Source organism: Jatropha curcas, chromosome 2, assembly GCF_041381405.1.
Source record: "Jatropha curcas cultivar XTBG-Jc1 chromosome 2, XTBG_Jcur_1.0, whole genome shotgun sequence".
NCBI lineage: Eukaryota > Viridiplantae > Streptophyta > Magnoliopsida > Malpighiales > Euphorbiaceae > Jatropha > Jatropha curcas.
Window position 1 is genome coordinate 29,763,316 of NC_143152.1, and position 21,917 is coordinate 29,785,232.

Consider the following 21,917-nt stretch of genomic DNA (forward strand, 5'->3'; position numbering starts at 1 on the left):
CAGCACAGGCAATAAATCTCCCAAGTAAGCTTTTGAAGCTTCCATCAATTAGAAAGAAAATGTCTTGAGAAAAAAAATCTCGAGACAAAAAAAAATAATAATAAAAAAATAAAAATAAAAAAAGAGTAAATATAAAACCAAAAAAGTTCATTGGGTAATTTTGGTGGATTCGGCGGGCTTCACATCGTAGGTCTCCCCATTCTCTGTCTTTCCCCTTCTCTTCTTCGAGGAAGGTGATGCAGAGAGAAATGGAAGAGACCCAATAATTACTCAAAAAAATATTTTCTTTTTCCTTATTTTTCCTTTTGATTACAATAAAGTATACGCTTTTAAGCGTATATAGGTATTAAAAATTACTGTCTCTTCCATTCCTTAATATCGAAGTTTTTCTTTCTGGTACTGTATACACATATATACATACATTTCGTGCTTGAAGCGTATGTTTGACGAATCGTCTGCAATAAGTCATTCCGAGATTTGGTGAGTTTTCTTTTCTTTTCTTTTCTTTTTTCTTTTCTTTTTTTTTCTTTTTTGTTATTAGAAATTTTAATTTATATCTCACACACCTTATGTAAATACATAGGTGCTTATTGGTGTTAGGTATTGGGTAGTTGCTGAATTCCTGAATTGGGGCTTATCTGCTTCTTATGATTGAAAACTAGCACCGAAAGTTTATTGTCTTCCGTTTTCTGATGATTTAGTATGCTGTATGGGGTTTTCCTTTTTCTTTCTGCTTTTTATTTGCTTAAGACAATGAATTTAGAGTTTTAAGCGATTTGCCTGAGTTCTAGCTTTTAGTTCTGGCATGGATAACTTGAATTTACCTGCCTGTATTGTTTTCTGGCTTCATATAGCTTAAAGGCTCGGGGTTCATTTTTTTGTTTTTTAATTTGGCTTTATTCTTGCCGAGTAGTCTATCATTTAAAGAAATTAGGGCTGAATTTGACAAGATGTGCACAATCCATGGCATTATGCTCTGCAAAGAATTAGTATCTTTTGTATATTATTCAGGCAGTTTCTTTACCATTTTTGCCGAATTTATTATTTGAGGTTTGTATTAGTTCTCAGAACAATGATTAAATTTTGACATTCATGTTTGAAGTTATGCGTTAATGATTTTGAGTTTGGTATTTGGATTACGTTTGGTTTTCCCTTTTGGGTTTTTAATTTGTTTGAGAATTTTATCTAGGTTTAACTTTAATTCATGTCGGCAAGAACGGTAAGGAGGAGACTTCATCACGGGGATGTTGGTGGGAAAAGGCAAGAGCATTTGGACTCATCAGGGTATGATGGTCTCAGTGAACCTCTACTTGGGACTCAAGAAAATAATGATATGCAAACGTCGGTGAGGGTTTCTTGCTACTGTTTCTAGAAAAGCTGTAAAAGGAAATAGATATATAGGAATCAATACTTATCTATGTTACAGGGAATCACACTAGAAGACATTTGGGATGCTGAACAGAGAAGGGAACGGCTCCATTGGACTTTGTTACTATCGCATTTGATTGCTGAGTGGGCACAATGGTTAGGTATGCTGTTTGTTATTGCGGTGGTATATTCAGTTAAAATTATTTATGTATTTCTTTTAGATGATATTTGGTATTAAGGAGACCAGAAGCTATTTGCCATTTTCATTGGATGAGGGATAGCATTTGGACTAAGTAGTTGAAAGTATTATTTTGTTTAGAGGTCAATGACTTACATCAAGGACATTTGCTGGCTTAATTAGGGAACTCCATTGCATGTTATAATTTTTTCTTGAAAGAATAGTCAAGAAGGTCCTTTGTGAAGTGGCTTGGATAAATTGAAAGCATCTTTATAGCATTTTTAAGTAGCAGTTTGTGTGTCAAGAATCGTTGGACTTTTATTGGTTTAGAATGGAGTTCTGGTGGCAGGCAAGATACTAGAACTTTGGAGTTATGTTGTTTTCTTTTTTCAGATGGAGAAAAATGTACATATGTTCAAAAATCAAAATATGTCTTTTACTTTGTGATGGAATAAAGTGTATTTTTGCCTGTACATGGGCTTATGCTTCTAGAGCTTTTAGAGGGGAAAAATGCCCTCCAACTTGATTGGTGGGTGTTACTTTCTCCTCTTTTTCATCTCCTTGTTTGTAGTTGTCCTTTGGGTTTATAGGAGGATTCCTTGTCCTCACTAGTCAAATTGTGTTATATATTACTGAAACATCCGACAGTTACCATAAATGGTAGACTTTATTTGTTGATGATGAGCTATTGAGATATCGTTCCATTTAGAATGGCATGGCTTTGGTGAGAGACTTAATAATAAGACTTTTAAAAGTTCTTTTCTTGTTATTGTTTCATTTACCTTGGTTGGTTTGCATTTTAAACATTTACTTAGATTAAGTTTGAAAAATGTTCACAACCAGAGAATAAAATAGGAACAATTTAGATAAAGTTATGCTGCGATAAACTCGGTACCGTTTTTGTAGCCATTTTTTCTATTCTATCATCGATTATTTTATTCTTTTATGAATTGTTCAGAAGTTCCTGTTTGATGATAACTTGCTAATGTAAGCTATTAATTTATTTTGCCAGAAAATATTAATTAATATTTGAAAGTATTATAGATGGACTGACTCTCAGATATGAAGCTCCTCATGGTCTTAAATAAGCCGTTATTGGACATTTAAGTATTTTCGTGTTTTATTCAGCAAATATTGTCCTAGGTACTGGATCACTCATTGGACGGTTTGTGCCTTTTGCTGGTCAAAATGGATCAGACAGGAAGCTTCTTCAACCTTACCTTAATCCTTTACAGGTAATTTTATTAATTAGGTTAATTTCCATAGCACTAGAAATCTATCATGTCGGATGACCAAAAGGAAACAAATGGAAACAAATCTATCATGTGTTTTTGAGTTTTAAGAACTGAAATGTTCTATGTACAGATTCTTTCATATGTTTTGTAATGTTTAAGAGAAATGAAATCATCATCCTCATCATCATCATCATATGGCCTGTGGCAACTTAAATACTTTTTAGTTTTTGGTGTTTCTCATATTTAATTTATGCTTGTCAAAACAAGTTACGCACTTTTTGTTTTAAATTTTGTATAAACAGGATGCATATCCTTTTTTTCCCGTATTCACTTCTATCAATGCATTGGTATTGCTTTATATGGATATTTGATTAACAGATGCAGTCTTCTTTATGTGTAGCATGTTGGTGCAAAATATTTGATTTGTTTCACTGCTTTTAATTCGTTGGTGAGCCAAATGGTGTCTACTAATATGATACTACGGAGGAAACAATAGTCTTCTGGAAATATGTGGTCTTAATCAAATTACATGACGTCTTAATATAAACATTATTTGTCATATATTTTCTGGATTTTTGATGGTGTAACTTGGTCTATTTTAAGGAAGCAAGAATCAGAAATCTACAGCAAAGGCTGGGAGTTCCCTTTGATGGTTCCTGCATAGAGCATCAAGTAAGTCCTTTCCCTGTCCCATTTTAATATTTTGCAATTTTCGTTTGTCATTATGCCTTTTTCCTATTTCCTTATGCTTGTTGAATTGAGTTTCTGATTAAGATCAGCTTGTGCATTTAAAGGAGGGGGCTTACAACTTATTAGAATCAGCCTTTGCTTTTAATTGAATGGAAGATGTATGAAATCACAAATTTGGTGTGAAAATTTCAATCCCTCGACAGAATTGCAAAACTATTCACTTAAGCCGCTCTTTCCTCTTTTTTGTTTTTTTTTTTTTTTTTTTTTTGCTTTCTCTTTTACATCTTTTCTTTGGATTGTTGAAAGTTTACGGTAAGGACTACAAAATGGCATGAACACCAATTTCAACGATTTTTTGGGTGGGCCTTACTAGATCTGCACATCAGTTGTGATGACATTAGTAAAAGTTGTGCTAAATCACACAACTGAGTCTATAAATATGTAGCTAAACCTTTGGGTTGCTTTCTCCTGTTCTATTGCTAAACCTTTCCTTTAAGACCAAGTTACTACTTCCATCTCCCTCCCTGCACTCCCCTTCTTAACTCCCCCATATTCAGGCCTCTAGATATTTGCAAGTGGAGATAGAAATGCATTTATGCTTATTAAATTTGAAAGAGAATAACTTTGATGGTGAAGAAGAAAACATTAATTTACTATACTTATTTTATCCTATTATTGAAGATGTAAGTCTCTTTACAGTGGCCTGGTATGCTTTTGACGCTAGGTATTAATCAAGCCTTGGAACAGGCAAAAAGATGGAGGTTTCAGTCTTATAAGGGCCCACTTCAACCAATGGTGTTTGACGTGGGAATAAAATTAAGTTCTATCTTAAAGATTCTACTTAAACAGGAGCAGACTGCCATTAGAAAAATACTGCATAATGGCTTTTGTATTTTGAGGTTGGATAAGAAATTAATTTTGTTTTTGTTTCCAGGAAGCGCTTAAACAATTATGGAGGTTGGCTTATCCTGGTAGGGAGCTCCCATCTCTTAAATCCGAGCTTTGGAAGGAGATGGGCTGGCAAGGTTCAGACCCTTCAACTGATTTTCGGTATGTAGAAGATTGTTGGAACCGGTTATGATTCTGGTAATATTCTGAGTTAATTGCCACAAATATATATTGATTAAAAACTTTTTCCATGCTATTTGAAGGGGTGGAGGATTTGTATCGTTGGAGAATCTAATCTTTTTTGCAAAGAAATATCCGGTTTGTTCCTCTACTCTGGATGACAACTGACTATAATAATTACTCATATGTATTATGTGGAGGCTATTGAGCATTTCCCAATTACTCTGGTCAAATATCTTCTTGGTTAAAGGAAGAATAAGTCATTTTTAAGGAAAATGATTTTCCATTTTCAAGAGAGGAAAACATTTTCCGGACCTTGACAAACTTATTATAACCATTTAACTGACAGTACAGTTCTTTTACAAACCAAAGGAAGTTGAAGAGATTGATGAATCTCAAAATCATTTCATACAAATATTTGCCGTCATCCTTGCTTTAAATAGCTGATTTTTCATGTTCATGCCTTGTTATCCTAGATGGATAATTTAGTTATGCAGTTTTGCCTTTTTCTTTGCATTCTTTTCTTTTTCCTGTTATTTATTCCAAGTAGAATTATCTATTATGAAGTAAAAATTACTCTCTTCTTTAGTTCTAATATTGACCCTGGACACTTGATATTTGGTCAACAGGACTCGTTCCAAAGATTGTTACACAAAAAAGATGGAACCAGAGCTGAATGGGAGTATCCATTTGCTGTGGCTGGTATAAACATTTCCTTCATGTTGGTACAAATGTTGGATCTTCAAACTGGTACTTGATATTCCAAACGAAGTTTTATTGAAATACTCTTTAACAGTGGCACTAGCAAAAGAAAAAAGAGGTGAAAATGTTACAAGATATGCTGAATGGCAAATTTTACTTGCAGGGAAGCCTTCCACTCGAGCAGGAATCCGATTCTTGGAATTTCTTGCAGAGGATGAAATGGCATTTGACAATCTTTATTGTGTAGCATTTCAAATGATGGATGCTCAATGGCTTGCAAAGCGTGCTTCATACATGCAATTTAACGTAATTTCATTTCCAAATGCCATATGTTGCGTAATAATTTGGCATGCGTCTTTCCTAGGATGTTTTAATACAAGAAATTTGTTTAAATAGTTCTTTTTCTTTCATATTACCTTGCCCAGGATGTTTTGAAGTCTACAAGAATGCAGCTAGAACGTGAGCTTGCCCTTGAAGATGTCCATAGTGTAAAAGATTTACCAGCATACAATCTGTTGACTGGGTAAAACTATCTTAAAATGTAAGAAGAGAATGTAAGAAGTATATACTCTATTTAGTGTTGTATACATCAAAGTTGAATTAGAAATAATTGCATCACAGCTTATGTATACAATCAGTTTGTTTTGTTGCAAATCGTCAATTTTTCATTAGGTCTTTCCAATGATGACTGATGCGTGGAAATGCCTTTACCTGCGAGAAAGTTTGGGCTGAAATGCTATCAGTATGAACTGAACTTGCTTAAGGGCTCAAAACATAAGTTCTTCGGGCTGATTATACTCTCTCTCTCTCTACTCCAATTATCATTCCAATCCAAATACCCTATAAATTTCAATAATGAGACAGACAAATTAGCCAACAAGAAATCCATATATTTCAGGTTCAAATTCTTTCAATTTAAATCACATATTAGAATATTGTTTTTCTTTAGTGGATGGCAAGAGTAAAAAAGTTTTATATGGACATTCATAGATGATTATTACAGAAAAGAATGCTTTTTAGCTAATAAATAGTTAACTAGTCCATTATTTGTCTGATAATATAGATAGTCATATATAATTAACATTGTCTTTAATAAATTTGCAATTAATTTAAATTGTGAATAAGATTAAAATAGAAGTCTAACAATAAAGTAACTAATAATCTTTATACATTGAAGTTGAGAGTATTTAATATAAAAAAATTAAAATTGAGGACACCATCAACAAATTTGGCAAGTCCCACATTTGTGTTACACATGCATAAAACTAAATTATAATAATATATCTAGTATTATATTACATTAATATACTTGGGAGGTCCAATAGACTGGAATAATATTTTAGACTACACAACAAAAAAAAGTCTTACCCTTTGAATAACATTCACCAAAACTTCTACAGTGGAGATTTTTTAAACTTGAGACTTTACATCTTTTATAAGATATGAGAGGACCAACCTAATCACATATGATCTTTATTAGATTTATATCTCTAATGAGTTTTAATTTAGTAACATACATATATCTAATCTCTAATTTTTTGAGATTCCAAATTTAAACTTGAATCGAAGCGGATTTTATCTAGAAAATAAAGAGATTAGCCGTTTAATCTTTCTCTGATGGAATCTTCATCATCAAATTCTTCTGAAGACTTCAAGGACCAACGATTGAGACGATCAGATGCTTTTTTGACCTAGATAAAAATTGATTACAAGAGAAAACATTACTATTATTAGGCCAATAATTTATTATGTGTGTGATTAAAAATTCACAAAAAGGAAATACAACTTATGCTCTTTGATGCTTTGTAAAGGAGGATCAGAAACATAAAATTAATCTATTTTTTACATTTACCTGTTCATCCCAATTAGTTCTTGCTGTAATATACCCAAGTATAAGAACTTGCAGTACAACTCCAACTACCATTCCAATCCATATTCCCTTCAACAATAATTCAATAACAATAAATTTCTTCTTGCAATTTGAGTTTATCAAGAAAAGTAAGACCATCATAAATATATTATCAATATATATATTATGGTGCTGATTTTCAATTTATATTAATAAAATTATTGAGGAGTCGATGTGTAAAATCCTTATTTGCCAATACCGAAAAGAAAAATCATTAATTCTAAACTTTTGTAGAATATTATTGAAAAATTTCCAAAGTATGACCAAGCAAACAGTATCCTATTATTTTTATTAATAATACTGTATTAGAAAATTTTTACTTGGTTATGCAGAAAATGGGGCTGAAATATAATTTAATAAAAATTTAACATACTGATTTTATTAATGTAAAATTAAAGTTTTCTTAAAAAAAGGGGCAAAAGTTGAAATTTCTTTACCTTTATTTGAAGATGAGCCACATATCCAAGAATAACTCCAATTGGCACCCCACCAAGGTAATAGCTAGCTATATTAATGTAAGCAACCGTACCCTGTCTGCCAGATCCTACGGCCACGCCTTAATATCAAGAATTTAAATAATGTTAATGAAAATAATTAAAGAGAAAAGTAAGTTAATGTCAAATTTAAAAGGAATATATCAACTAGTTTATACTAATTTGGGTAAATTATGAATTTCGTCTGGTTTAAAAATTTATTTCAATTTTAGCCTAATACTTTAACTTAATCAAAACGTTGGAAAATATCAATCTAAAACTAACTTTAAAATTTAGGTGCAAACGAGCCAAACTCTGAGCTCAGTCGAAGTCTATCAAACCAAAACAACGGTGTTTTAATCTAGATTTAATTAATTTTAATTTATTGAGCTAGTTTATGAGCTAAGTTTGTAGTTTAATAAAATTGGCTCGCGAACTAATGAACTGAGCTTGAGCTTGACTCGCTTATTAAACGAATTCAGTAGCTCAACTTTTGAACTAGGCTCGATTAGGTTATTAAACGAGTTTTTATTGAGTTGAGTCTCGAACAATTCGTGAGCGGCTCATCTTATTGACATCACTATGCACGAGAGCACAAGCAAATAAGAAGGATTAAATTGAAATTAGTGTCAAAGTAATTCAAAATTGAAGCAAATTCTTAAACAGAATAAAATCAATATATATTATACCTGTAAGTAGTGCTTGAACGCTATTGAGCAGAACTGAGAAAGCAAGAAGGATGGAGAGATCAGATACTGCTTCCATAACGTTTTCTTTAGTTGTGAATATTTTAGCCATGTCGCGATCAAATGCTAAACAAATGACGAAGAAGAAGACTCCCATCAAAACTGAACTGCTCAGTATTACTTTAACTGAAAATTTTGCAGCTTTTGCATCTCCTCTTCCCAGTTCATTCCCAACCCTCACACTAAACACAAACCAAATCACCATTACCTATACATAAATATATATATACTCTTAAAACCTTACCTGCATCCAAAAATGGTAAAAGCTTTACCTAGCGGAAGTTAAGAAGCCAACACAAAGCATCAGTTCCCAACTTGAGATATTAAGGCTGCAAGATCATTTAGTTCCATTTAAGGAATTATGTTTATCGGCAAGATGGTGAACTCAAAAAATTAATCAAACTGCCAGTCATATGTGGTCTGGTTGGAGTTCACTGCGGAGCTTGTAGTATTATTTCCGTCCACCGGAACTCCCAATAAATAAATAAATAAATAAAAAGAAACTAACGAGATGAGGAATGATCGATGTTACCAGATGGAGAGGGCAGATAACTCAGTTGTGGCATTTTTCATGTATCCTGCCAAGAGGACTAACAGAGCATTGTACCACACCTCTAAGCTATTCAGGCGAGCCATAGGAAAATCAGAGACAAATATTGGATAATTATGACATCATATCTAAGTAATTAGATATATAGGATGGAACTAATAAAAAAAACTAAATAATAATTGTTGAAATAAATAGAGTTTAAAAATTTTTAATTTGTCTACTACAAGGATGTTCTTATGCAAAAAGCATTTTATTAGCCATTAGATTTTAAATTTGCACTTACTCAAATACAAATATTATCGATGGTAAATAGTGTAAATTGCAAATTAAACATTTTATGGAAATTTTAAAAATTTTTTGGAATATGTAAGTGATATATAAAAAGACTTTATTATTATTTAATAGTCATATGAGTTATGATTGTTATCCTGTCCAACGTAAAGGATGAGAGTATGATGTTTCGCTTAACAACATTATTATATATAATCTAAAATTTATATCTTGTAAATTTTATATATGTTGAATAGTATTATCAGAACTAATTAGTGTTTCACCATTGGATTAAGATTAATTAACTAATTCTTGCAGGAAACCATTGATACATCCTTTTGCAACTGGACAATAAGATGCTCTGAAAAAGGTTGCATGAGTCAGTCCATCAAGTAGCAAACAAGTTTTTTTTTTTTTTTTTTTTTTTTTTAAATAAAAATAGACAATTTTCTAACTAACAGTCAAAACTTTCCCACTTATTAATTTAAAAGTTGGAGAAGAATGGACTTACCAAAGCATAATCCCAGAGGATATTGAGAGTTTAACTACAGGAATTAAATCAGAAAGCGAAGCTGAAGTGAATCCTTTCCAGGTATTACCGCACCACCCACCAAACACATAAACTACCCCTCCAATTATCACCAACCAACTTGAAATAATCATAGAACTCATTGCTCCAGGAATTCCCCAATTCAATTTACTGACAAAAATCCACGACAAGATCATATGAAGCACAAATGAAACAGCAGAAAGCCATCCAACAATCATATTCTTTAGTTGACATTGTAAGAATTTTTGGAGAGGAAATGCAAAGCAAAAGAAATACAGAATTGGAGCGAACCACAAAGCGATATATCCAGCAGCGTCAGCTATTTCTTCTTCTTCACCAATAAGTTTAAATAGTTTTCCTGAGAAAATAAATACAGGAAGCAATAATGTTGCAGTTACCATATTTATAATCCATGACCTTTGCAAGTAAATTCCCATCATATAATGTTGTCCGGCTCCAAATGCTTGTCCACATAGAGTCTCTGTTGCACTTGACATGCCTAGCTACAAAATTTAAAATAAGTGAAAGTTTTCCATATATAAGCTAAGGAATTACTTAATACAAAAAATTTTTCTTACCAGAAACCCATTTGCAAATCGAACGGTAATGATTTGAACGAGGGCATAGCCTGCAAGTTGAACATCACCAACACGTCCAATGAATGCTTGTGTTACTACGAACATTCCATATTGTGTTACTCTTGCTAACATAGAAGGAAATCCAACCTTCCATATTTTTTTTTGTTCAACCCAAATCCTTCTTTTCAAATCACTAATATCTTTTTCTTCTGATTCAAGAAGTCTCTCTTCCATTTCTTGTATATATGCATAAAAGAAGGAATACTGTGTTTATATATATATATATACATGAACCACTTCTTGTTAGAAGCTTTAGGTGCAATTTTGTATTTACTGTAACTGCTCCCACCAAATATAAAAGTAATAATAAAGAATAAAAAAAAGATAAAGATCGACCCTTTTGATCATATCTGATTCTTTTTCTTTTTTATTTAAACTTTATGAGAGTATATGGAAAACTTTTTAGGGGGAAAGAATGGTCCAGATTTGAATTGGTCAACAATCTAAATTTAAGACAATTAATTATATGTGTGTGGGCTATATGTATTTTAATTTTACTTTTTGCATGATTGAATGTATTGGGTTTTGTAGCTAACATGTGAATTATTATTTAATGCTCTTATTATGTTAAAAATCATCCGCCACGTAATGAATCTCTGCATAATCCAAAACTCGTTTAACAAATTGATTAATATTTAATAAAGACAATTTTATAATTTGAACGAGACAATAAATCATACTAAAGTTCAATACCTTTCTATTCCGTGAAACTTGACAGTTTTGAATTTCTTTTATTTCTTTTAAATGACACTTAAAGAAAATCAAATTACTATTAATTATTGTGTTAAAAAAATAACATTAATTGTTTTAAAAAAATAACATTAATTGTTTTAGTTCAATTTTATCTTTGTCTAGATACCTGTACTAAATATTATTTCAATTAAATAAGCATTAATTAAGATAATTTAATCAAGCTTTTTTTTTTATAATTGGGGTAATTCTTTTATTTTCTTAATTCTTATGAAAAGTCAAAACCGTTAAATTTAATAAAATAGAGTATAAATCACATTATCACATACAAAACGTGTAAAGATCAAGTATGATTTTTGTTGATTGGTGGGTGTACATGCAATTTATGGTGTTATAATTTTTTTAATTACGAAGTTTTAACTTTTTAAATTAATTTTCCATATCATAAGCAAGTAATAGAAAATAATAATCTAAACTCAATAATTTTTATTAGCCTTATATGTACTTCCTCCGGTGACAAATAAATGTCACATTTATAAATTTTAAAAATAATAGATACTTTTCTCATTTTTATCCTTTGCAAATGACAAATATAATTTTCAAAAATTTCTCTCTCTTATAATGATAATATAGTCGATTTACTTAATAATTTATTACAAATTAGATAAATTAAATAGTTTCTTAAAGGATGAAAAAAGTACAAATACGACACATATTGGTATAGACATGAGGAGTATTATAAAATTTACATCAATCATTATTAATGTCTTTAGAATCTTTTGATTGATCCAATAACCACCGGTCGAGACGCTCTGATGCCTTGTTTACCTAAAAAAGAAAAAGAAAAATTATAATTAATTAATTATTTTTAATTATGTGACAATATTTAATTATGATCATTAAAAAGCTATCATTTTAGAAGTTAATTAATTAATGTGTGTATATATAATATCTCAGAAATTAACCTGCTCATTCCAATCAGTCTTCCAAATAAGAAAGGAGAGTATAAATGTTTGCATGGCCACTCCACTCAACAATCCAATCCACAAGCCCTGTAAACATAAAGCATACACAATTTTCTATTTTAGAATGAAAAAAGGATATTTAAAAAAAAAAATCGAAATTTAAAAATAAAGCAATTTATGTTTTTAGTATACTTGAAAAAAATATATATCTTAATTAATTAATTAATTGATTGATTACCTTGACTTGAAGATCAGCCACATATCCAAGCAAAAATCCTACAGGTATCCCAATCACATAGTAGCAACCCAAGTTAACAATTGCAACCATATTTTGTAGACCTGCACCAATAGCTACTCCTGTACAGATCAATTAAGGATTAATTTTACTAGTTCATGAAGAATCCTTAACTCCTCCACTACCAAATATATTGGATCATGTCTAGACCTGGACCTGGTCTATAGATTCATCCATGGAGGAACAAACCAATAAAAATAACGGTTAAATAATTTAACATACTTACCAGATAATACAGGCTGAATGCTGTTGAGTAAAATTGAGAAAGCAAGCAGCGGAGAGAGATCTGAGACGGTATCTGCAACTTCCTCACTAGTAGTGAAGATGTATGAAATTTGTCTATCGAACACCAAGCACAAAATGAAGAACACTAATCCAATCAAGGTTGAAGTGCATAGAATGACTCTGATTGAAAATTTTGCAGCCGTAGCATTTCCTCTCCCCAATTCATTTGAAACTCGTACACTGTTCATATGCAAATTATAATATTAGTCTATAGTCTAAGGTTGTTAGGCTTCAGGTACTACTTGCCTCAACTCTGATACCACTCGTTGAGCCTTCACAAAGAATTAAGAGAAAATTAATGCAGCGGAAAAGTAGAAATGAGACACACAGAAATTTACGTGGTTCACCCTCAACTGTTTAGGGTTACGTCCATGGGACAAACTCTGAATCATTCTTTCACTATTAAAAAATAGTAAGTATACAAAAAGAGTAATACAAAAATAGTGGCACACAAAGTGTTTCTCAAAAACACCCCAAAATAATTTTCTCACTATTTTTCTCTCCCCTAATTTTAGGAAGGGTTTCCTAAAACTAGAAAACTATCTATCTACATTTTTTTTCTTCTTCTGGTGTGTGTTGTGCTTAAATGAGCTTCGTCTGCCTCCTTTTATAGGCAGTTCAGTGAATGACTCATGTATAACTCATTCATGTGTTTATACTTTGTCAAAGAAAAATTGCCTAACTTTTTTTCTTTTTCAAATAATACGTTTTCTTTTTTTTTTTCTTTTCAAATATATGTGAATCCCACGTGTCGGAGGAACCCTACAACAAAGGTGTATCTCAGATGATAAATTGATTAGGTATCTGTCTTATAATACCTTGCAGCTCCTAAGAATGCAAGAGATATCATAAATTCCCATGCATTGATATTGAGGCTGAAAAAAAGAAAGGGTTAGATAGATTAAACTGAATTAATTGATGTTTTTTCTAAAAAAATTAATTTTGCAAATTGTAAGAGTAATTAATTAATTCTTACCAAATGGAGAAAGCTGAGATTGCAGTGGTTGCATTCTTCAAGTATCCAGCTAAGACTAAGAGAATAGAATTGTACCATAACTCTAAGCTACCAAACATAAAAAGAGAAACAAATATAATCAGAAAAGTATTGAGTTCATTTCAACCCATAATATATATATTGATATTAATCAGACATGTTTCTGTCCTAGGTTAAAACTAAATCTTATTTCCAGCAAGTCAGTCCACTGAGGAGGGTAAGGAGCTCTCAATAGATATTTATGCCATCACGTAGGGGTGGCCACAGTTCCGGAACCAGCGGTTCCGGTTCCAAAAAAACTGAAACCAGAACCGAACCGAAAAGTTTCGGTTCCGGTTCTGGTACGGTGACCAAACCGACGGTTCCGATCGATTTTTCGGCGAATCGCATAATTTTAAATTTTAAATTTTGAAGACCGGTTTTAAAAAATATATATATTTGAACATAAAAAATTAAAAGATACACCTAAAAAATTAAAAAATACTTCAATTAAATTTATTTTTTTAAAGACTTGAACATAATTATTTTTTAAAAAAAAATTTTTCAACCGAATTTATTTTTTGTTTAAAAAAGTTTGAACATAATTTTAAATTTTAAATTTTGAATACCAGTTTTTAAAAAAAATATATTTAAACATAAAAAATTAAAAGATACACCTAAAAAATTAAAAAATACTTCAATTAAATTTATTTTTTTTAAAGACTTGAACATAATTATTAAGAGATTTCACAACAAAATTTAAAAAAAAAAAAAAACAAACCTGACAGTTTATAACGGCTAGAACCAGCGGTTCTAACCAGACGGGGAACCGGCGGTTCCAGTCCGGTTCCAACCGGTTCTCTGGAACCGCCGGTTCTGGTTCTAGAAATCTAGAACCGGAACTGAACGGGAAATCTCCGGTTTCAGTTTCAGTTCGGTCCGGTTCCGGTTACGTTTTGGACTGGTTCGAACTGATGGTTCCGGTTCCCGAAACCGTAATATGGCCAGCCCTGCCATCACGTGAATTGAACTCTCAGTTAAAGGAAAAGCATACCGAATCACTGATCCCAACACATAAACATAGATTAACGTGTTCAAATGCTAAATCCTTAATTATTAACTTATAAACAAACCAAAACATAATTCCCTTTTTCTCAAAAACCAAAAAGAAACGAAAAATCACCAATTCTTAGAAAAGAGAAGTATGAAATCACCAAATCATGATGCCCGAGGAAATGGAGAGCTTGACGACCGGCAAGATATCGGTGAAAGCAGCGAAAGTGAACCCTTTCCATGTATCAGGGCACCATCCTCCAAAAACATAAACAAATAGTCCGATAACTGTTAACCAACCAGAAATGTTCACAGCACCCATTGCGCCATTAATCCCCAACTCAAGCTTGGTAACCAAAAACCAACTCAAGGGCACATGAATTGCAAAGCATATAGCAGAAACCCATCCAACGATCATGTTCTTCATCTGGGCTTGTAAGTACATTTGCATAGTCAAGCTAAACACAAAGTAATAAATAAATGGTATGAACCATAGCGAGATTTTTCCTGCTATTAGTGATATATCCTTCTCTTGACCAATTAGGATAAGGATTGGTGCGGTGAAGATGAAGAGAGGAAGAAGAACGGTCGCGATTATACCATCAACAATCCATGATCTTTGCAGATATATACCAAGCATATGATATTGTTCTGCGCCAAATGCTTGTCCGCATAATGTTTCTGTTGCGCTTGACATGCCAATCTGATAAACATTGGCAAACGACACGTCATTAAGCTATTTTTGCATACAAGAACAAACATTAAAGACCAAGAAAAAGTAAAAGTTCAAGTTCTTATTAATTCTTACCAGTATTCCGTTTATGAATCGAAGAAAGATTGTTTGTTCAATTGCATAGGCAGCAAGCTCTAACTCGCCAATGCGGCCGAGAAACACTTGTGTTACTACTAGGAGTCCGAAAGAAGTGACTCTAGCCACCATTCCCGGAAATGCAACTCTCCATATCTTCTTTGACTCTGTCCAAATTCTGGTTTTTAGATCATTAGTAGCAGTAGTGTTGTATTCTTCTGATCCCAAAAGCCTATCTTCCATGGAGTCTTCCATGGTCTCTTAGAAAAGCCCGACTGACCAAACTAATTTATGAACCCATTTTTGAGATGATATATAATTTGCGATTGTAACCACTTAATTTTCCTTTATTATTTAATACAGTGTCTGACTGGTTGTTGAAACTTTAGGTAAGTGACAACCCCCAGCATCCGTCCTTCATTAATATGACTGCAATTCTACTCACATTTTTTCATATAGAAGGAGGAGGCGCAATCTTATCATGCAAAAGTTTTTTGTCATTCTAATAAAATGACAAAAAACTTTTATGGATTTGACATAGTATGTAGGAGGAGGAACCCATTGTTGAAATGAATTTGTATTTTCACTCTTACATATAGTAATTTGCAATTTCTCTCTTAATTTGATATATTAAAGATCTATGAAGGAACTTTAATAGACAATTGGCTCCTTTTATGGATGTATATCTCTTTAATTTAAATTTTTTTGTGTTTTGTTCATTGTGCTATTTTATATATTAAGTAAAACATCAATACGAGGTTACATCCTTTCTTTCAGTGAGAAATCTAATTTTAGAACTAATTTTGATTAAGAAATTGAAGAGTAACTATCAACGGTGAAGTGAATAAATTATGTGTTTTAGCAATTATATTAGATCCGTTGGATTTCATACTAGATTGTCTTTACGTAGGTGATTAGTTTCATTTATATAAAAATATAATATTCTGATTTATATTATTTTTGTACTTTATTTTTTAACTAATGAAATATAAGTTTTTTTTTTTTTTTTAAAAGAAGAATTGGTGAATTTTTGCCTTCTTGTACATATTTTTTTGAGTGTAGAAACGGGAAACGGGCAAGTCATTATTATTGACTTGTCTACGTCTTTGCATTTGTGTTCTTCCGGCAATGTGGCAATCTTTTCTCGCCCGTGTTGAGCATGGACATAACTTTGTACCCTCTTTGATGTTTATTAGTTGTCGTTTTTATACAATGAATTTTATTTTTATAATATAATTTTACATGGAACGGGGATCAGTTTTTATACAATATACTGAATTTAAATTACCTTAGATGGATTAAGGCTGGGAAATCTATTATTTGGTCAAAATATAGAAGAAGAAGTAGCAAATTACAGAAAAAGGAAGTTTGAAGTCACCCATCTTGTGTGTTCTGTTGAGAATCTGCAACATACCACTTTTTAATCCGGTTATGAGCTAGAGACACCTGCAGAAGAAATTTGATTAATGCATAATTTAAAACTATTTATGTTTTAATCGTAAAAATCTATAAATAATTATTTTGAGAGAAAAGAAGATAAAAAAAAAATGGGAAAGAACATTAGAGGCAACCTATAATACCTGTTTTTCCCAGTCAGTGTTACAGGTGATTATAAGTAGAACAATGGTTTGAGTGAGTGTTCCAAACAACATGCCAACCCAAACACCCTGCAAAACAAATAGATGAGGGTGAAGAGACAAATAGAACTAGGCCTCATTGATGCACTAAAAGAGGACTTTGAGATATATAAAAAGAATGCACAATCCCCATTTTTACAGTGCAAGAAAGGAAGAAGAAGATAGCAAGAAACCATAAAACTGACCTTGATTTGCATATTCAAAACATAACCAAGAACAACTCCAACTGGAATTCCAATGAAGTAGTAGCAGGCAATGTTAACATAGGCTACAATACTCTGCCATCCAGCTCCAACAGCAACTCCTACAAAACAATATATATTTTAACGTTATCGATTTTCGAATTCGAAGAAAAAGAGAGCCATGCAATTGCAAGAATTGGAAAATAAATTACCAGAGAGAACTGGTTGTATGCTGTTCATAAGTATAGAGAAAGCCAACAGAGGCGAAAGATCAGCCACTGCATTAGCTACCTTAGGATTTGAAGTGAATATGTAAGCTAGCCTTCCTCTTAGGAACAGGAATAAAAGAAACAGAACAAACCCAATCATAAATGATGTAGCAACTATCGTCACTATTGAGAACTTTGCAGCTTTTGAGCTCCCTCTTCCAAGCTCATTCGACACACGAACACTAATTTTTTTTTTTTTTTTTTTTGAAATTTCCAATCAAAACAATTTCAGTATTAGTATGTATTTGATAGGCGTATTGTATTCAAAAGAAAATTTTGTTAATTAAATTTTCTGTGAATATTATCATATATGTATATAAAATACCTTGCAGCAGCTAAAAAACCAAGAGATATCATCATTTCCCATCCATTGATGCTGAGGCTGCAAAAAGCAATGAGAACAAGAAGACTATGTTAAGAGATAATTTATCCAAAATAAAAAATATAAAGAAAAGAGGAAAGAGGAATTTTAAATCTTCAATTGAATAAATTATTACCATATAGAAAGAGCATCGATAGAAACCTCAGCATTTTGCATATGTCCAGTTAAAAGAATTAGAACAGTGTTATACCAGAGCTCCAGACTGTCAAAAAATTAAACCATATTAGTCAATTTAGTCAATAAAATTATTTAAATGACTAAAAATTAAGTACCCTAAAACCTACCAAAGCATAGCACCAGAAGACAGAGAAAGTTTGATTACAGGGCAAAGATCTTTGAATGCTAAGACAGAAAAACCTTTCCATGTTTCCCTACAACCTCCACAAGTAACAAACATAAGCTGTCCTAAATTTGGTATCCAATAAGCTAAAATTGTGGATGCCATTGCTCCTGGAATTCCCAACTTGTATTTAACAGTTAAGAGCCATGAAAGAAGGAGATGGAGCGAAAGCGAAAAGGCAGCTAAGTAGGCAATAATCATGTTCTTGCTTTGTGCTTGTAGAAACATTTGGCAAGTAAAGGATATAATGAAGGAGAAGACGACTGGTATTAGCCACAGAGAAATGTTTCCTGCTACTTTTGCAATATGCGGGTCTTGCCCTAAAGCAGTTAATATCGGAGCTGCCAGGATAAACAATGGCAGAAGCAGGATCGCACAAATTAGTAATACAATCCATGATCGTTGAAGATATATTCCTAGCATGTGATATTGTTTCGCTCCATACGATTGCCCACACAGAGTTTCTAGCGCACTAGCCATTCCCAACTGCACACTCAGTAATATCAGAGTCAAGAGTTACAGAAACCACTTGGCTTCAGAAACCAGAAAATTTGAACTTTTTATACATACCAGGATGCCATTAGCAAATCTCAGAAGAACAGTAAAGACGAGGGCATAAGCGGCCAATTCAGTAGAGCCAATGTGGCCAATGAAGGCTTGGCTGATGATAACAATACCAAATGTAGAAAATCTGGTGAAAATGGCAGGACCAGCTACCACCCATATCTTCTTGCTTTCTCTCCATATATTCTCCTTGAATTCAACTTCTTCTTCTCCTCCTCTTACCAAAAGCTTTTCTTTCATCTCTCCCCTCTCCATAAATTAAATATATTTTCTAGAAATTAAAATAGATTTGAGCTTAATGTGGAGAAGTATACGTATGATTAATATGATGTAACGAAAATTAATGAAAAAAATACAAATTGAACACCGACGAGACAGCGACCAACCCATTTAAATTTTGTAATAAAAAAAATTGTCGTTTTGTTCATTAAAAGGACCAATAATTAGAGATTCTTGTCAGCTACCTGTCAAATACCAATTGATACAAAATAAAAATACTACATAAAAAGAAACAGTAGCAAATACCCTCATCCCAAATGAAAACAATACTCAACACAGATTAAAAAAAATGGTTCAGACAAGAATATGTAATTTTCTATCCTCAAACATTTGAAAAATATTTTATGAATGAAGTTTATTATATTGTGATTTCATTTAGTCACGAGATCATATTTTTGCTTTTTTTAAAACTTCAATATTATATATATTGCAAGCTCAAATCTCAGTTAGAACCTAAATATAATCAGAAAAATAAATAAAAAGGAACAAAGAAAAAGAAAAAGACTAACCTTCTCCTATAAATAAATACATATATCACTATTTGTTAGCTATAAAACTATTTGTTTTCCTTCATTTTCATGCACATGGAGTGCAAAAAATATTTATCTACTTAAAAAATAAAGAAAGCTCTGTGGAAGAAGAAGAATTACTCAGGAGAAGAAAACTTACAGAGAGAGATAAAGCGGCAGCAAGAATATTTTAAGTTTCTGAGTCCAAAAGATAGTTGAAGTTCAAGACAGAGAGAGAGAGAGAGAGAGAGAGAGAGCAGGAGATGGAAAGTGATTTGTTCACCTTCTTATGGCATATGGTTTTGTTTAAATGGAAAATTTTTAGATACAACTCTGTCAAATATAAGAGGGGATATTTGGCATTAATGTTAGAAACTATTTTTTGAAAAGTTATTATTTTAAATTTTATGTTTTAATTTATTGAAGATTTTTATGAGCGAAATAATATAGCTGACTACACAACAATAGAGGTAACCCTCCATTGACTCATCAAATCGGCGAAAACAATTGTGATAGAGAGGATTCGGACTCGAAACCTCTCGCTCTTTACATAAGTGAGAATACCAATTAAAATATTCTTTTAAATTTTATTGAAAAAAATAATTTTGAATGTTTAATTATTTTAAAATTTTTATTATTATTAATTCAAATTAAAAATAAATTTCAATTACAACATTTAACCAATATTTTTGAAACATTAGTTCAAAATACAGTTTCTTATCTCTCCAGAGTCCAGTCAATCTTTATGATTAAATAGTTATTCTGATCTTTGTGGGTTGCATTAATGGATTTAGACTTGCACCTATAGTTAATTGTAAGTTCAATCACAATTATTGACTAAGAGAGACCCTTTCATAACACTTTATTTCAATTTCTCAATTGGAAAAAGGAGTGGCTGTAGTTCCTTTCTAATTATTCCACACTATCGCGGAACACGCGCTATTTTTATTAATTCGTTAGAAGACTGAAGGATACGAATAATATTATTCACTGTACAATTCTGATTCTCTTTTTTTTTTTTAATTCTTTGAATTTATGAAAACTCTTAAAAGAATTTGAATTTATCTATGGATTCATGACTTAGTTAACAACACTGAATAGACATATGAGAAGAGTTTTCAGGTTCGATCTTTACGAAACATATCCATAGGGAGGAATGAAAAGCCTACAAAGAGAGGTCAAGAGTCTTAACTAAAATTAAATTATGAGCAGGATGATTTAAAAAAAAAAAAATTTATTGACCCTGGCACGATATCGATGGGATTTCATATTCTAGTTTTTGTTTAGAATTAACGTTTGCCAACTATGTTTACCCTTTATTAAGAAGTTAAACGTGTCCTAAAATATTTAGAAAGTACCTTTAAAATATAAAATTAAAAAAAATAATAAATTATACTTCTTAGAGTATTGTTCAGAAAAGTTAAAAAAGTGTCGACGTAAGATGAGACTGATATATAACAAATTTTTAAATTGCCCCTATACAGAATTGATCCGTACTATAATAATTTTGCAACACAAAAATCACTAGCTCAAATGCTTGTCCTTTTTCCCCCGACATATCAATTCCTAAGTTTGAGCAGGACGGTTAGGCGAAGGAATGATTATATTTTATCAGGAGTTTTGATTAAGATTTGACGAAATAAAATCCATGCATGTGCATTAGTTTCATAAATTAACAATCTATTGGTTTGATCTATGAATTAGTTTCATAAATTAGATCTAGACGAGTATAATCCATGCATATGCATTCATACGCTAATTTTGTTTTAAAAATACGTATCAAAGAGATTTCAAAAATATTTGTTGTCAGTAAGAATGTAAAAAAATTCAATTGTTTTTTCTTATATAACATGAGTGTAATAAAACCTATTTGCTTGCTTTTATTTTTTATTTTAGCAAGGAACGGTAGCTTGCTTTATCTGAGAGGATAAGAAGTTTGGGATATTTGTTGCAATGTAATCTTTTGTTTTTATAATTTATAATAGCTGATATTTTTTTGGAAAAAGAAAATAAAACACAGACTTTTTTTTATTTAAATACGCTAATCCAGTTAAAAATAATAACAAATAAAAAAACAGAACACTATTTATACAGTTGTCTACCTTCATTTTTATGCATGCACTGTCAAGAAAATGAAAAATAAAGACTAATACTCATTTTTAAATTATGTGAAGAAGAAGGAGATGTATATGGAAAGTGTTCCCTTTCCTTAATGGCAAATTTTTATAAACAACTCACTGCTCCCATAGGTATATAGAAGAGGAGATATATACTGGATATTGGGTCCGAATCATAGCTTTTTTAAAAAT

At 31.6% G+C, this 21,917-nt stretch overlaps 4 protein-coding genes across 14 annotated transcripts; 1 reads left to right on the top strand and 3 right to left on the bottom strand.

Annotated features, from left to right (window-relative positions):
* The first annotated feature begins 162 nt into the window (after positions 1-162).
* On the top strand, positions 163-5,895 carry LOC105632548 (ELMO/CED-12 family protein). Of its 4 annotated transcripts, none has more exons than XM_012214950.4 (10): positions 163-480; positions 1,190-1,345; positions 1,427-1,529; positions 2,675-2,781; positions 3,385-3,453; positions 4,406-4,521; positions 4,623-4,677; positions 5,169-5,289; positions 5,405-5,547; positions 5,667-5,895. In XM_012214950.4, exons 2-10 carry the CDS (start codon positions 1,205-1,207, stop codon positions 5,766-5,768), a joined length of 957 nt encoding a protein of 318 aa, XP_012070340.1. In that variant the 5' UTR covers positions 163-480; positions 1,190-1,204; the 3' UTR covers positions 5,769-5,895. The 4 variants fall into 4 exon arrangements, with proteins under 4 accessions (XP_012070340.1, XP_012070344.1, XP_012070343.1 ...); XM_012214954.4 differs by having other exon boundaries at positions 5,169-5,241; XM_012214953.4 differs by having other exon boundaries at positions 2,690-2,781.
* A 699-nt stretch (positions 5,896-6,594) lies between these two features.
* Positions 6,595-10,583, bottom strand: LOC105632549 (protein DETOXIFICATION 24). 3 transcript variants are annotated; one of them, XM_020678670.2, is made up of 9 exons: positions 10,318-10,582; positions 10,031-10,242; positions 9,701-9,889; positions 8,902-8,988; positions 8,642-8,698; positions 8,313-8,551; positions 7,588-7,706; positions 7,094-7,180; positions 6,595-6,932 (listed from the first exon to the last, which is right to left on the bottom strand). In XM_020678670.2, exons 1-9 carry the CDS (start codon positions 10,549-10,551, stop codon positions 6,837-6,839), a joined length of 1,320 nt encoding a protein of 439 aa, XP_020534329.1. In that variant the 5' UTR covers positions 10,552-10,582; the 3' UTR covers positions 6,595-6,836. The 3 variants fall into 3 exon arrangements, with proteins under 3 accessions (XP_020534329.1, XP_012070345.1, XP_020534330.1); XM_012214955.3 differs by having other exon boundaries at positions 9,701-10,242; positions 10,318-10,583; XM_020678671.2 differs by having other exon boundaries at positions 9,701-10,238; positions 10,318-10,439.
* Positions 10,584-11,663: 1,080 nt separating this feature from the next.
* LOC105632550 (protein DETOXIFICATION 24) lies at positions 11,664-15,895 on the bottom strand. 4 transcript variants are annotated; one of them, XM_089717923.1, is made up of 8 exons: positions 15,447-15,895; positions 14,800-15,341; positions 13,589-13,675; positions 13,431-13,487; positions 12,554-12,792; positions 12,271-12,371; positions 12,033-12,119; positions 11,664-11,895 (listed from the first exon to the last, which is right to left on the bottom strand). In XM_089717923.1, exons 1-8 carry the CDS (start codon positions 15,699-15,701, stop codon positions 11,818-11,820), a joined length of 1,446 nt encoding a protein of 481 aa, XP_089574049.1. In that variant the 5' UTR covers positions 15,702-15,895; the 3' UTR covers positions 11,664-11,817. The 4 variants fall into 4 exon arrangements, with proteins under 4 accessions (XP_089574049.1, XP_012070346.1, XP_020534429.1 ...); XM_012214956.4 differs by having other exon boundaries at positions 12,271-12,389; positions 15,447-15,888; XM_020678770.3 differs by lacking the exon at positions 13,431-13,487 and having other exon boundaries at positions 12,271-12,389; positions 15,447-15,891.
* Positions 15,896-16,648: 753 nt separating this feature from the next.
* Positions 16,649-19,926, bottom strand: LOC105632551 (protein DETOXIFICATION 21). Of its 3 annotated transcripts, none has more exons than XM_012214958.4 (9): positions 19,769-19,926; positions 18,827-19,091; positions 18,201-18,742; positions 18,032-18,118; positions 17,860-17,916; positions 17,478-17,716; positions 17,269-17,387; positions 17,027-17,113; positions 16,649-16,892 (listed from the first exon to the last, which is right to left on the bottom strand). In XM_012214958.4, exons 2-9 carry the CDS (start codon positions 19,073-19,075, stop codon positions 16,821-16,823), a joined length of 1,452 nt encoding a protein of 483 aa, XP_012070348.1. In that variant the 5' UTR covers positions 19,076-19,091; positions 19,769-19,926; the 3' UTR covers positions 16,649-16,820. The 3 variants fall into 3 exon arrangements, with proteins under 3 accessions (XP_012070348.1, XP_020534426.1, XP_012070347.1); XM_020678767.3 differs by having other exon boundaries at positions 18,827-19,069; positions 19,769-19,921; XM_012214957.4 differs by having other exon boundaries at positions 18,827-19,284; positions 19,769-19,921.
* Positions 19,927-21,917: the final 1,991 nt, after the last annotated feature.

Coding starts and splice junctions, on each gene's coding strand:
- LOC105632548 (XM_012214950.4), top strand. CDS start 1,205: ATGTCGGCAAGAACGGTAAGGAGGAGACTTCATCACGGGGATGTTGGT. Junction 3,454..4,405: donor GTTCCTGCATAGAGCATCAA/GTAAGTCCTTTC, acceptor TTTTGTTTCCAG/GAAGCGCTTAAACAATTATG. Junction 4,522..4,622: donor GACCCTTCAACTGATTTTCG/GTATGTAGAAGA, acceptor TGCTATTTGAAG/GGGTGGAGGATTTGTATCGT.
- LOC105632549 (XM_012214955.3), bottom strand. CDS start 10,551: ATGGAAGAGAGACTTCTTGAATCAGAAGAAAAAGATATTAGTGATTTG. Junction 7,707..8,312: donor CGTTCAAGCACTACTTACAG/GTATAATATATA, acceptor CTTGATATTAAG/GCGTGGCCGTAGGATCTGGC. Junction 7,181..7,587: donor TGGCTCATCTTCAAATAAAG/GTAAAGAAATTT, acceptor TTATTGTTGAAG/GGAATATGGATTGGAATGGT.
- LOC105632550 (XM_012214956.4), bottom strand. CDS start 15,701: ATGGAAGACTCCATGGAAGATAGGCTTTTGGGATCAGAAGAATACAAC. Junction 12,793..13,430: donor GCATTCTTAGGAGCTGCAAG/GTATTATAAGAC, acceptor GCATATGAACAG/TGTACGAGTTTCAAATGAAT. Junction 11,896..12,032: donor AGACTGATTGGAATGAGCAG/GTTAATTTCTGA, acceptor TTTCTTTTTTAG/GTAAACAAGGCATCAGAGCG.
- LOC105632551 (XM_012214958.4), bottom strand. CDS start 19,075: ATGGAGAGGGGAGAGATGAAAGAAAAGCTTTTGGTAAGAGGAGGAGAA. Junction 17,917..18,031: donor ATCGATGCTCTTTCTATATG/GTAATAATTTAT, acceptor TGCTTTTTGCAG/CCTCAGCATCAATGGATGGG. Junction 17,114..17,268: donor TTTTGAATATGCAAATCAAG/GTCAGTTTTATG, acceptor TTTGTTTTGCAG/GGTGTTTGGGTTGGCATGTT.